The sequence below is a fragment of the Mesoplodon densirostris genome, chromosome 12 (assembly GCF_025265405.1).
Source record: "Mesoplodon densirostris isolate mMesDen1 chromosome 12, mMesDen1 primary haplotype, whole genome shotgun sequence".
NCBI lineage: Eukaryota > Metazoa > Chordata > Mammalia > Artiodactyla > Ziphiidae > Mesoplodon > Mesoplodon densirostris.
In genome coordinates, this window is record NC_082672.1 from 4,131,020 (window position 1) to 4,145,869 (window position 14,850).

Genomic DNA, 14,850 nt, shown 5'->3' on the forward strand with positions numbered 1-14,850 from the left:
CCTCACAATTCTGGAGGCTGGAAGTCCAAGATCAAGGTCTAAAAAAATTCAGTTTCCTGTGAGACCTGTCTTCCTGGCTTGCAGTTGTCCACTTTCTTGCTGTGTCCTCACATGGACTTTTCTCTGTACACAGAAACAGAGAGAAAGAGCTCTGGTATCTCTTTCTTTTCCTATAAGGGCACTGGTTCTATAATATTAGACCCGACTCTTATGAATTCATTGTAACACTAGTTAGATCCTTAAAGTCTTTATCTACAAATACAATCACATGGGGGTTAGAGATTCAACGTATGAATTTGGGGGGGAGAATACAATTCAGTCCAGAACAAAGATAAAAATTAAATATCTGATTTTATGCTAACAGCATAAATCTGTTATCAAAACAGGAAAAGAACATCAGAAATATTAATTTATATGTCAATATTGCTTACCTATGAGTATAGATGGAAATTTCTTAAATTAAAAAAACAAAAAAAAACCCCAAAAAACTGATTTTTCCATGATTAAGATTTTGCTTAATTCACTTTTTAATGTTTCTACAGGTTTTCTCTTTCATATCTATAGTCACATACTCCACTTACTATGTAACATTTTTTATAATGTCATTACTATAGTTTTTCTTGTGTTGCCTGTAATTGTGGTTTGTGAAAGCTGGAAACCTAGTGGTCTCTAATTATACGTCAAACTTTATAATTCATAAAGTAAGTTCATAGATAGCTTTTGTGTATTAGCTTAGAAACCAGTTTACAGCCAGTAGTTTAGAGTAACTGTGTGACTTTTTTCAATGCACAATGACTTTAGTAGGTTTATTTCTAAGAATCATGCTAACAAAGTTAGGCACGTGGTTCAAGGTCCAGTGTACCTGGGGTTCCTGGCTCACGCCTTCTGCCCGGATCTACATTCATCTACTCTTCAGTGCCATCTAGTGTCTATAAGAAAAATAACTTAATGGTAAGCCTAAATAATGTTTTTTTTTTTCTTAAAAAGTGTTTCCAAAATTTAACTGGTTGTGAGTTGAAGCCTTAACATGAAAGTGAAGTTTCATGAATCAAGTGATCTTTGAATCGTTCATGGAAAGAAAGATGAGAGCAACTGTTTACCAAGTGAAGTAGACTTCTCTCTTTAGTTGATGTCAATGAATCAGTTTCCCAATTCATCAAAAAAAAAATCCTGGTGTTTAAGAAATAATGTGTGATAGCCTATTCTGTGGTTCTTTTCCCACCAAATCTATTTCTCAAAATTTGATTTTTTTAACTAATTTGAATGCTTTTTATTCCTTCATTGAGCCAACTTATTCATTATGACTACCATTACCAATCTTCTCTAATTTAAATTATTTAACTTTAGAAATACTTATGAAAATGTACTGTTATCAAAAAAATATTGGATAGTTCATAATGAGTTTCTTTGAAATATTGAAAGAGCTAATTCATCCCCTACTACTGCATGGCCTTGCCTCTGGATTGATTTCTAGCTCTTTGGCCAGTCTCCTTGCTGGTGTTGGGAGGGGAAAGGCCTAACAACAGTCAAGCCACCTGCAGAGCTGTCAGGTGGGAATTAAGGTTCAGAGCATCAGTGGGCAGGTGCGTGCCCTGAATGCAGTGACGCTCTTCTCTGGAAAGGGTAGAGGTGGTTGAGGTTTGAAACTTTGAACCTTTTCCTTGTTTTTAGTTTTCGTGTAGTTTTCATCTCTAGCCCCTAAAAAATGTTTGTGTTAATAAAAGTTTTCATAGATTCATACAACATTAAAGCAGAAATTAATTTTAGAGGCTCATTTCAACGCTGGATGTTATAGATTGTAAATGTATGCATAATAGTCTTAATACATTTAAATGTTATGTAGTGATGTTTGATGAAAGTTTTCATTCATCCACCTATGAAAGTAAATAGTTAGTATAATCTTTTTCATCTTATTAATCTGAACATCCCAGTCAAATTCTTATGTCAAAATTCATAATGATTGGCATGGAGGAGTGGGAGGTACAAACCACTGGGTGTAAGATAGGCTTCCGAGGATGTATTGTACAGTACGGGAAATATAGCCAATATTTTGTAATAACTTTAAATGGAACATAACCTTTAAGCATTGTATTAAAAAATTTTAAATACGTCTTTAAAAATTCAACATGATTGATTTTGAAAAATAAAGCCATTACTTCATTTTTAAGTTTCTTTAGAACTTACTTACACCCATCAGTTGTTAATGCATTAATGCAGGCCCTTCACCAATGAAAAATGCGAAATATGTCTTATAAATTATGATTATTTTGAAACATGAAGAACCCAAGCAAGGCTCGCCTTGCCAGATCACAACATGTACTATAAGCTTACGGTAATTAAAATAGTGTGCTAGGCAAATAAACCAAGTGGTACAGAATTGAGAGTTCAGAAGCAGACCCAAGTGTACTTGGGGATTTAGTATATGATGAAACTGTCCGTTCAACCAGTGGGAAAAAGAAGACTATTCGATACACAACTATCTGTTCGATTATTTCTGTGGAGTAAATAAAGGTATATTTAATAAACTTTTCTCCATTCCTGAATACATGTAAAATTTAGCCTCTAATTTGGAGGTTCGTTATCGACGTTGTCTGTTTGCAGTAATAGCTGCCCATCAGCCTGTTCCACTACAAAGATCATACAGCATATGCTATTGCAGAACACACAATTCAAACCAGTGATTGATCTTTAATCAGAAATGAAGGTCATGGACGGAGCTGTTGCACAGGTGAATCATACGGAGTTAAAAAAAAATGCCACTAAAAAGAGTAGGAGACTACTAAGTGCACAGAGGAGAGAAACTGAAGCTGTAAAAACATCAAAAAACAGGTGTCTGTCTAGGTTGGTCCTCATTTTCCCTTCCTATCTGAGCTTTTGGCCTTCATATGACAACTTATTCAAAATTTTGTTAGCACTTGCCCTCTGCTCTCATTTGTAAGCATTTCTATTTGGTAAGTATGAACAAAAATCATAACCTAATTAGTAAAACAAGTATAAAGTTCCCACTGTAAAGAATTATTTATTGTTTTGATAATTATTTTCCACAAGGAGTTTTCCACATTCAATCAAGTAATTGAAAGATTTCTAAATCATTTATTTTCAGCAAATCTAGTACGTAAAATAGCTTTCCATATACCCAAGATGCAGTATTTGCTTGTCTGTTTCTTGTGCATCATATAGAAAGCCTACAAAGAGGTAATAAATGTTTTATATTAAATAAATGACCTAATAACCTAGGAATGTGTATGTGTAAGCTATTTTGTCATATTGAATTATGAAGCTAAATGAAGATATTATTATGAAGATATTATGAAGATACTATTAAATCCAGCCTTAAAGGGCATATAGCAAAGTCATCCAAAAGAGATATCTGTTGTATATCTTCAAACAACAAACAAATAAAGTCAACAACTATTTTTTAAAAAGTCCAAAGCTTCTGTTGGGAGCTTGCTTTAGAGTTTACTTTCTATCGCCGTCATGGGAAGTTCTTTAAGACTTATCTAAATAATTCAGGTCAATTTAAGTTCATTTCCTGCAGTTCTGACTCTGGTTGAGCAAAGAAACATTACTCAGCATCCTTCTTACGATTAACTTTCTCATAGTTTGGAAAAATCATTGTCAATTCTGACTTTAATTCAGGCTAAATATACCATGTCCTTTAACATTTTTTTCTTGCAATCATCTCTCTTCCTGTTCTTGGATCATTTCGCTACTCTTCTCTCAATCTTAAGAAGGGGTGACACACTGAATTGTATTGCCACATAGATACTAAATCTAATGAAAGTCTTACTTCGTTTATGTCATATGTATGTTGGTGCATTATAGTAACTATAAAAACAGTGACTTATTTCTAGCCTCTTTAAAAATAAAGTGCATTTGTCATTTATCATCTTATGTGTAGTTGAACTGTAAAAATCTTTTAAAGTGTGTAACTTGTATTTAAACATTTTAAGCTTAATCCTTTTTAAAAGAAGCATTCAAAAAACATTTTTCACAGGCATAATAGCAAATTACTGCTTAAACACAATCCTAACTAATGTAGATATATTAGTGAATAAAAATATTTTGAACTTAACTTGTAATCTTTAGATAATGACGACTTACTTAAAGCTGATGGGGTGAGAGCCAAAGCTCTTTTCCTCCTCTCTGCTCCCAGTGATTGAAGTAGCTCAAGTTTATAGGGTTCACTGTCTTGTGATTGTAAGATTTTACTTGAAGAAAGGGCTCTTCGACATTACAAAGCTTGAAAACCACGTTATCCAAAAAGTAATAACCACATCCAACTCATTGTCTTCACTTAGACCTAGCTTGGTGCTAGCAAGCATTAATAGGAACATCTTTAGCTTCAGAGGATTGCCTAATACTCACTGCTTCAAAAGGGCATCATCCTTAAGTCACAGCACTCCAATTTAAGATAAAAGTATAGTGTTGGGAGAATTTACCAGAACTTTAATATTTTTCAAATTGAGTAGATAATCATAATACAGTTATGTCAAAATATTGCTCCCCATGCCCAGAGGACTTGTTTGGATGAGCAATTCTTATTTAGTAGAAATTTATTTTAAAATATGATTTGGTTTAGTCAAAATAACTGATCATATTTTAAAAAACATTTCTTATAAAATAGTTTCAAATGTTACCCTCCCACCTAGTCTTTTGAGACAGAAAGATACACCCAGCTTTGTCCTTTCTTTGTGTGTGTGTGTGTGTGTGTGTGTGTGTGTGTGCAGAGAAGAGCAAAGATTTTACCAAACGTATTCTGAATCTGTAATTTTATGGGCAGGTCAGTTTCAGGAATGGAGTGGTTGAGTATTAAAAATAGAAATAATGTTCTGAAAAAGATTTTTAATGAAAATGAAAAAATATAACCAAATCACGTTGACCTGTAGTTACAGAGCCATGTGGCAAGTCTGTAGGGTGGTGGGGTGCAGTGTGTCTATTTCTTGTGTGATAGTTTCTTGAGCCCAAGGACAGCTTACATTTTTTTTCATTTTATTATTTTCTGTGGATAAAAATCGGAGGCTATTTTAAGAGATTTTCTGCACCTAGACATTTGTGTGAGTCCTGTATCTAGCTTGTGTGTTGTGTGCGTAGGACATATGAAAGAGAATTTTACCTCAGACACTCAGTTTGGTCATGCAAAGCACCTTTCCTCATCTTATGTCTCTACATTTCCTTGGCTCACAGATTTCTCGCCATTGTTAAGTAAACTTTTCATCCTGTGCCAAAGACTTTCCTAAGTCTATAAAACATATTCCTTTTTTCTTCCTAGAGCCTTTGTGTGTTTACCCCACCTGGAATCAAGGAAGGAAAACCCAGGCTCATCCCTGCTGGGCCCATCGCCCAGGGCACCACCACCTCTGCCTATGTGGCCAAATCCAGAAAAACGTTGCTAGTAGAAGACATCCTTGGGGTAAGTGGCTTTTTACTCTTTGTGCCATTCGTAACCTGAAGTATTTAATTAAGAAAGATAACATATACTCTTGCTGTTATAATTTAAGCCATTTTATAACAGCTTTAAAGCAAGATACAGATCAATAAATGCATTTGTATGTAAACTAATTCTTTGTACTCCAAGAATTATATCTTATGTACCCCTAAGATGTAGATTTGAGTAGTTGTTCTTTCAACATTTGCCAGTATAGTTAAGCATAAAAATGTATACTCATAGTCATATAGACTAGATGATTACTGTTTTATGTTTCATATCCTAGCAGGATATATATGAATGGGTCAGCTATTGCTGTGTGAAAAACTACCCCAGATTTTAGTGGGGTCATACAGCCTCCACTCACTGTCTCTGGATTGGGCCATTTTGCTGATCTGGGCTATCTTTGACTGGACTTGCTTATGTGTCTGAGATCAACTGGCCGTCACTTAGGAGCTGGCCATCTTAGGTGGCCTTTGTTCTCTGTGTGTGTCTCACCACCCCCTCCAGTAAGGCTAGCCTCATGTTCTTATGATGGTGGCAGGTGTCAGAGAGAAGAAGTGGACACATGCAAGTGACTTTTCAAGCCTCTGCTTACATCAAATTCACTGCCCTCAGGTTAGCCAAGCAAATCTCATGGGAGGTCCAGACTGAGTGTAGGAGGGTCTGACCAAGGCCATGGATACAGAGAACAGGACAAAACAGAGCCCTCAGAGCAGTCTGCCACAGTGCATGTGCACACGGTGATGAAATGTCACTGCATGAGCTCAGACTTTGAAACTGACAAGCATACAAACAAGTATATAGGTGTCATGAATTTGCTCTGAAAAAGTACTAAATTGGAGTCACAAAATCTAGATATTAATTTTGTTTTTGCCACTAGTTATCTGTATAGCCTTGAACAAATCAGGTTACTAGTTACTTTATCAAAAATAAGAAAAGAAAAGGTGCTAAAAATAAATGTTTCACAGTATAATGTATATAGACAACAATACTGTATTATAATCATCAAACTTGCTAAGAGACTAGACCTTAATTATTCTCACCACAAAAAATAAAAGATAATTATGTGGCTTGATAGAGGTATTAACAATGCTACAGTGGCAACCATATTACAATATATAAACGTATCAACATGTTGTATACCTTAAACTTCCACAATGTTATATGCCAAATATATTTCATTTCTAAGAAGTAAATGTAACAAGTAGATACTGTATAAGTTGTCATTTGAAAATGTTCTATTTTATGTATATGCAAGCTTTCAAAATATCTGTAAATTACAAAGTATAGATTTATACCAGTCTATTCATGAAAACCTTCCTGTAGACCACAGAAATTGAATAAATAGAATTGATGTTTTGATATTAATTCATTTGAGTTTCTTGTGTTCCTTTGAGTGATTTTGCTAAGCTAGAAAATTAAGTCAAAGAACCGATTCATTTCTTATGATAGGTAATTGGTAATTATTGGATGATTTGAATATCTAATATGGGCCTTTGAGGTTCAGTTACAATGACTTTCATTAACATATGCTTTTGTGTTATTCTAACCTTAAAAATAGAAGAGAAAAAATTTTATACATGTAATTTCCTTCCTATGACATTTACATTTGGAGTAATTTTCACTTGTGACGTTACACCTGTAAATCCCTTAGTTCTGGCACATACCAGGTGAGGAATAAATAAATGTTAACCATCATAATTACTTTTATTATTGCATGAAGTTATGTATATTCATTCACTAATTAAATTCTACTGTACAATGATAAAGAAACATTAAATCCATATTTGGGTATAAGTTCCATGTTGCTAAAGATAAGCATTTTCTTAAGCAATGTTTATAGTGGCCATGATCATTTGGTTTTCCTTTGAAAAGGACTACTTATTACTGATGACAAGTATAAGGAATTTTCTGATAGAATCATAACTTGATGATTCCATTACTTTCACTGAATTTATATCTTTTACCCTTCTATTTTTTTAGGATGAACGATTTCCAAGAGGTACCGGACTGGAATCAGGGACGCGTATCCAGTCTGTTCTTTGTTTGCCAATTGTCACGGCGATCGGTGATTTGATCGGCATCCTTGAGCTGTACCGGCACTGGGGCAAAGAAGCCTTCTGTCTGAGTCATCAGGAGGTGAGGCCTGGACACTGCCTGTGAGGACTTTTAGTTGTACCTAGTTCATTGAAGGTGCTTATTAATATTGTTCAGTTAATAAATGATGAATATTTAAGGAGTGAATATTTAAAACCATAATTTGCTTAATAATATTTTGATACTAATACTAACGATTTTTTAAAACATTTTTTTTGTTTTGCAGTTGTTTAGAGAGGAAACTCAATATAACGATATAGAAATTTACAGTAAGTTATTATAGTAAGGATCCATTTTAACACTAAAAATAAAATACCATATTGCGAATCAAATGAAGTAGTAGGATGGCTTTGGAGAGTTTTCACATTCTAGTTGACCCCTTAAAAATGTCCTCTTCCTAGAGTATGTCCTGAATACAAGTTCCAGCATCAAATCCATTTGGGAAACAATAACTTCCATTCACTGTTCCCTGAACCGGAACGGCTCAGTCCTACTAAAACCAAACAGTACATGATCTATCTGTCAGAAGTGGTGTTCGCCCAGGTCCATCCGTGGCCTGCACCGTGTGCACTTACCAAGATGACCCGTCTTCTGCTGCTCCAGCCCGCTCCCTGCCTGCAGCCACGCTGGGCCCTTTCCTGCGCACCGCCTGCACCTCTGTTCTCCCTCCCCTTGCGTTGCGCTTGTCCTGTACCCAGCCCCAGCTGCCTCCTTCAGGAACGTGCTCTAAGGTCACCCTCTCTGATCAGCCTTCGTCGAACACCGCACACAGACATGAGCGGCTCCTGTCCCTCTGTCGTGCCCCTTTTCCGCCGTAGCCGCGTCACCAGCCAGTATAACGTGCGCTTCCCTTTATTTTCTTTCTTGCCCTTCTCTCTGCCCTCTCTCTGCCCGCAGCAGCTGTGAGCTGTTCTGTTGTTGATGCTGTATCTCCAGCATCTAGAACAGCGCCTGGTACCTAGTAGGCACCCAATAAATATTTGTTAGATGGATGAAAAATCAAAGAAATAGAATAGCTAGAAGTTTGAGCACTTGTCAGTGAAGTCTGGGAAATACTTCCTCATTTTAAAGTGGCATTAGAGGCCTTTTTAATAGTAATTTGGTTGAAACTGAAAAATAATTATTTTATGTTAAAATCATTGGATGACAGTTCTCTTAATCAATTTATCTTCCTTTTTAACCCAAAGTAGGAGGAACAAGAGAGCATTAACCTCAATAACAAAGAAGTGGGAAATATAAAAGAGAAACTTTATACATATTTGACTATTCACATTTGGCAAAATATTCAAAAATGCAATGATCTTACAAAATTCTTCATATATGTTTATGCTAGAGTCCTTTGCTGGGATGTCTGCATGTGACTGATAAAAACTTGCTTCATACTCTTTTTTTTTTTTTTTTTTTTTTTTTTAGGTTGCAACAGCAAATCTTGCCTGGGCTTCAGTAGCCATACATCAGGTTCAGGTGTGTCTTTGTGATGTTTTCACAGGGGCTTCCTAGGAGAAAAGGGTGTTTGGCGTGCAGCATTGGGGAACGGAATGGAGGTTAACAAGTAACCCAGTGCTTTGTGTTTGGATATTAGGTATTTTGTTGTTTCTAAAATGTTTGATCTATTCGCTTATATTTACTTACTCCCTGCCTTAAATATTTTCCAATTAATTATTTTTATATATTTACATATAATGTTAAATTATTTATGTTCCCTATCATGGTTTTTGTTTTCCACTGAAAGCCCAGGAATGACCTCCTCCTGGCAGTAACACTGATATTTTTATAACTCCATTTCCTAAATTAAAACATCCACTAAACTAAGTGTTATATGAAAACATTAATCTTAAACATTAATTGTTATTTAAGATACCCGATTCTCTTAAAAATGTGATCTAATTTAAAAGATCACAAACTGCATGGAGTTTTCCCGAGAACTAGACTTTTAAGTTCAGGAACATGGCAGCAATAGAATTCTATTTTGTTTCTTCCACTTTTTCTTGTTTTGCTCCTTTAAGTCCATTTCAGCAAACTCGGGTTGATGAGGAACTGTCTGATAGGAAGAAAATGTATATATATTTTAGGATAATGGTATGAGAAGCAAGGGCTTCCTGGACCTGACAGTATTGAATGTAGGTAGGATATGCACCCAAGTACAATTTTAAAAACATCGAAGTAGTGATTGTGTTATGCCTTTTTAAATAAATAAGGTAAATAGTATTCTGGAATTTTTATTCTTAAATAAGCAGAACTTCCTTAAAATTAATAGCCATTATTTTGTATGGCAGGTATGCAGAGGTCTTGCCAAACAGACTGAATTGAATGACTTTCTACTCGACGTATCAAAGTAAGTGTTCATTTCTAGGGATGTGGTAGCTCTTATTGATCAACAGTTTAGATTAAGTGCAGGCTCTGACAGTGATGGATTACTGTCTAGTGCAGTCAGTAACAGAAGACCAATCTTTATTAGGCAAGTGGTCTGGTAACTATGGTCGGTCGTATTTTGGATCATAGAGTTACATTCTCATCCACGTTCACTTTACAAGTGAAGGATCGCAGATGTATAAGTGATGATCTTAATTTGCAAGTTGGTATATATTTTCTAAACGGACTCACTAGAAGATAGAGACTATCTAGAGAGATGCACTAAGTATTGATATTTCTATTTTCATAGGAGAAAACTGACAGCAGTAGAAGGAGAGGAAATGTCTTAGTTGACTATTTTCCAGAATGTCCTCTCTGGCCTTTTCAACAAATGTCAGTACATTAACACAGACTCTTAATATTATCATTTTAATTATGCCATGTATAGTAGCTCAGATATCATTCTCCAGAAAATGCTCCATTTCCCTGAAGTTTGACCTAGAAAAACTCCCTTGGGCTGGCAGTGGAAGCAATTACAGATATTTATTAAATTTCAGGTTCATATTGGGTTTGCTTGCTACTTGGAAGATCTCGTATCTATCTGACCCATCTGCTTAATTGTTGAAATCTAAAACGCCCCAGGACATGGTAACTTCAGGTCCCATTCTCTGACAAGTTAGCTCAAGGTGTGATGTACCTGTGCCTCCAAGGCCTCCAACACAACTCTGACTGTGTTCTCGCTCACATCACCCTTGCACACTTCATAACTAACTCATCACCAAGTCTTGTAATCCTCATCACTAATGATTCTGACGTTGCTGCTTTGTGCTTTGGAATATAAAATTAGAGAGGTATGGGACAGAAGGAGTGCTCTTTTGATCCCCTAGGCCAGCTGTCTTCTTTGAGATGGAATTAAACAGTATCTCTGGGACACATGATATTACAACTTCAGAAACACCTAGGAAGGGAAGCTGTGCACGTTCTCGTACTAATGTATTTGAATACTTTGCAGGTCTCCCAGAGTCCGATTAAAACCCTCATGTGATACCTTAAATCTGTTCCCCAGTGGGAAACCCATTTGCTTCACCCTGTTCCTTGCAGGATATTCCTCAGTGGATGGTGTAACTAAGCATATTAGTAGCTTCAAGCCAGATGATTTCTCTTCTTAAAAAAAAGGCATTGTTTATTGCTATAAGTTATCTTAATCCTGAATACATTACTAAATTCTCACAAAACTAAACTGAAAGCAGTACCTTGCCAATCGAGTCTATGTTAAGAGTATTTCTTTATATATTCCCTATAACACATGCCTGTTGATTCATCTGTTTCTCTGGTCTACATTTTAATGTATGTACCATATGCCTCCAAAATATTTACTTGCAGTTCAAAATGATGCATATATATTTTACTTGTGTAAAGTTGTCAGGTCCTTGTCATTATTTGTATTCTGATATCTCTTCTCAAATGAATTGCTTTGCTTTCTTAGTACAGTTAAACTACATTTTAACTTTTGAGCTTTTCCAGTGATAATTTACATTTTTAGCATATTAATGAGATTTAGCAAATTTAAATATTTTGATTTTAGATCAAAGTTATTTATGAGGTATTAAGTTTGATGAAACCAATTTTATTTCTTCATAGTTTTAGTTAAATGCCTCAAACTTTCTCTCTACCTTGAATACTTACTGATAAAATAATTACTTAATGCAGCCTCCGGAATTAGAGTCCTTATACTAAAGTCAATGATAAACTTTCATTTCTCTCTTTAAAATAATATTATTGGTTGCTTCCACAAAAGGATAAAAATCAGACAACATATACCTTTATGTTTTTTATTTAAATGTAGACAAAATTGAGAAATGTATTCAAAGTTTAACATGTTCTTCGTTCTAATAACATTACTTAAAGGTTTTATCTTCCTTTTTTTCAGAACGTATTTTGATAACATAGTTGCAATAGATTCTCTGCTTGAACACATAATGGTAGGTTGCCTTCTGTTTGAAAAATGATTTGATTTAATCCTTAGATTCATGTCCTAATATGTGGTGGGACATTTTAATGTATGAGACATACACGCTGTTTTAAATATGATGAAAGGGTGGTGCTTAGTGATCTGGAGGCGTCGCCTTGATTTATTTGTCACTTCTGTTAATTTTGGAGGGGTTTTGAATAGTGTTTTGAAAAACACCTCAGAGTTTTTGATTATTTAGTGGAGAGCTAATTTGGAAAAACATTTAGTTTCTTTTTATGATTTCTTCAGAATACCTTTTGTATATAGGTTATATTAGGAATTTCCAGTGGATTCTTCCTGATCTTGAGGTTCATTCTACTTAGTTTTAGTCTTAATTGTTTCTCTCTTCTAGAAGACTCACAGGCAACTGTGGTTGAAAGCCATATGAAATAGAATTTTTTTCTGCCACATGTAGTGTTGCTGCTTTAGTGCTCTGGAGAGACTCCACTGAGGAAGTGGCTTCCAGTAGTCGAAGTGATGTGCATGTGTACCCCATGGGTGCTAGTCTGGCTTGCTTGGTGCTGTTCATGCCCTGTTGTCTATTTTGATAAATACTTTTTCTCCTTCCCATTTTCCTGGTCTTTCTCAAAATATAGTAATCCTGTGCAACAAGGGTTTTTTCATCTCCATGTTTCTGATGTGCACTGATCAATTTCTCTTTGATACCATGGCAGGGCCAGGTATGGAGTGTGATATGCTCAGTGTCTTGTAGAAACAGACAGTTTACTGAGGGTAATATTAGGGGTTATTACTTTTACACATTCCTTCTGTAATTAATTACATTGATGATTTTACAGTTGACCCTTGAACTGCATGGGTTTGAATGGGTCCACTTATGCATTGACTTTTGTCAGTACTAAATACTATAGTACTACACGATCTGCAGTTGTGGAATTTGCAGATGTGGAACCATGGATACGGAGGAACCGCGTATGTGGAGGGTGATGTAAGTTATACAGGACTGTGTAAGAGGGTCGGTGCCCCAACCCCTGCCATGTTCAATGTTCAGCTGTATTTGGACAAAAAAAGAGAATAATTGATTGCACAGTAAAAAAAATAACTCTTTGGTTGTGACACAATTTAAGGAATTTGTGAAGCAATGAAAAGAATTAGGAAGAATATGAAAATATGTAGATATAATATGGATCAACACAGAGCTTGTACAAGGAGTACAAGAAACACTATCGACCAGTTCTTGTAGTATTAATATTATACTTTAAGAAACAGTTTTATTGAGATATAATTCCTTTATGATACAATTAATCCATTTAAAGTGTTTAAATCAGTGGTTTTTAGTATATTCACGGACATTTGCAACCATCACCAGTCAATTTTAGGACATTTTCATTACTTCGGAAGGAAACTTCATACCATTTTAGCTATCACCTCTTTATCACCACATTTTGGCTAATGCAAATCGTGCTCTTTTGAACATTTGGGTACAATTTTCAGTTCTAATACCTGTTTTCAGTTGTTTTAGGTAAGAGTGGACTGGCTAGGTCATATGGTTACTCTATGGTTAACTTTTTGAGGAACAGCCAAACTGTTTCCATGGCATTTGTATCATTTTACATTCCTACCAGCACACTGGTTCCAATTTCTCCACGTTCTCACTAGCACTGGTTATTATTTTATTTTTTGAGTATTACCATCATAGTAGATGTGAAGGGCTATCTCAATGCGTTTTTTTTTTCTTTTTTTTTTCTTTTTTTTTTTTTTTTTTTTTTGCGGCACGCGGGCCTCTCACTGTTGTGGCCTCTCCCGTTGCGGAGCACAGGCTTCGGACCCACAGGCTCAGCAGCCATGGCTCACGGGCCGAGCCGCTCCGCAGCATGTGGGATCTTCCCGGACCGGGGCATGAACCCTTGTCCCCTGCATCGGCAGGTGGACTCTCAACCACTGCGCCACCAGGGAAGCCCCTCAATGCGGTTTTGACTAGCATTTCCCTGGTGATTAATGATGTTGAACATCTTGTCATGTGATGAAAGATTCAGATTCATTGGCTGCTTTTTACTTTAATTTTTAGTGTTATGTGCTAAGATTTCATCATGTATTATAGATAACACTCCCTTATGTGATGTATGATTGGTAGATATTTTCTCCCATCTGTGTATTATCTTTTCACTTTCTTGATAGTATCTTTTGAAGCACAAAAGGTTTTAATTTTATTAAGGTCTAATTTATCTTTTGTTTTCTTTTGTTGCTTATGCTTGTGGTGTCATATCTAAGGATCCATTGCCAAATCAGATATTATGAAAATTTACTCCAATATTTTCTTCTAAGAGTTTTATAGCTTTAGCTTTTACATTTAAGGTTTTGACTTATGTTAGTTAATTTTTGTTTATCGGGTAAGGGTCCAACTTCATTTTTTTGCATGTAGCTATCCAGTTTTACCAGTACCATTTGTTGAAAAGACTATTATTTCCCCTTTAAATGTGGTCTTGTTAGAATCACGTGAGCATAGACACATGGGTTTCTTTTTAGGGCCTCAGTTCTATTCAGTTGATCTATATGTCTAGCTTAATGACAGTACCACTATGTCTTGATTACTGTTGCTTTATAAAAAGTTTAGACGTCAGGAAGTGTGAGTCCTACAAATTTGTTCTCCACGTTCAATTATTTTTTTGGCTGTTTTGGGTCCCTTGCAATTCCACATAAATTTTAGAAACCAACTTGTCAATTTCTACAAATAATTCAGATGGGATTCTGGCAGGGATTTTGTTGACTCTGTAGATCAATTTGGGGAATATTGCGATCTTAATAATTTTAAGACTTCCAGTACATCAACATGAGATGTTTTCCATTTATTTAGCTCTTCTTAATTTTTTTCAACACTGTTCTGTAATTTTCAGAGTACAAGTATTGCTCTTATTTTGGTAAAGTTATTCCTAGGTATTTTATCTTTTAGTGCTATTAGAAATGAAATTGTGTTCTTAATTTTATTTTCACATTTTTCATT

At 35.4% G+C, this 14,850-nt stretch overlaps 1 protein-coding gene across 1 annotated transcript in view; it reads left to right on the top strand.

Annotated features, from left to right (window-relative positions):
- PDE10A (phosphodiesterase 10A) overlaps window positions 1-14,850 on the top strand; it is a 299,066-nt gene that overhangs the window by 210,857 nt on the left and 73,359 nt on the right. Inside the window, 5 exon segments of the mRNA XM_060115412.1 lie at window positions 5,273-5,413; window positions 7,415-7,570; window positions 8,942-8,992; window positions 9,805-9,863; window positions 11,811-11,862. Of these exon segments, the coding sequence (XP_059971395.1) occupies window positions 5,273-5,413; window positions 7,415-7,570; window positions 8,942-8,992; window positions 9,805-9,863; window positions 11,811-11,862 (459 nt within the window).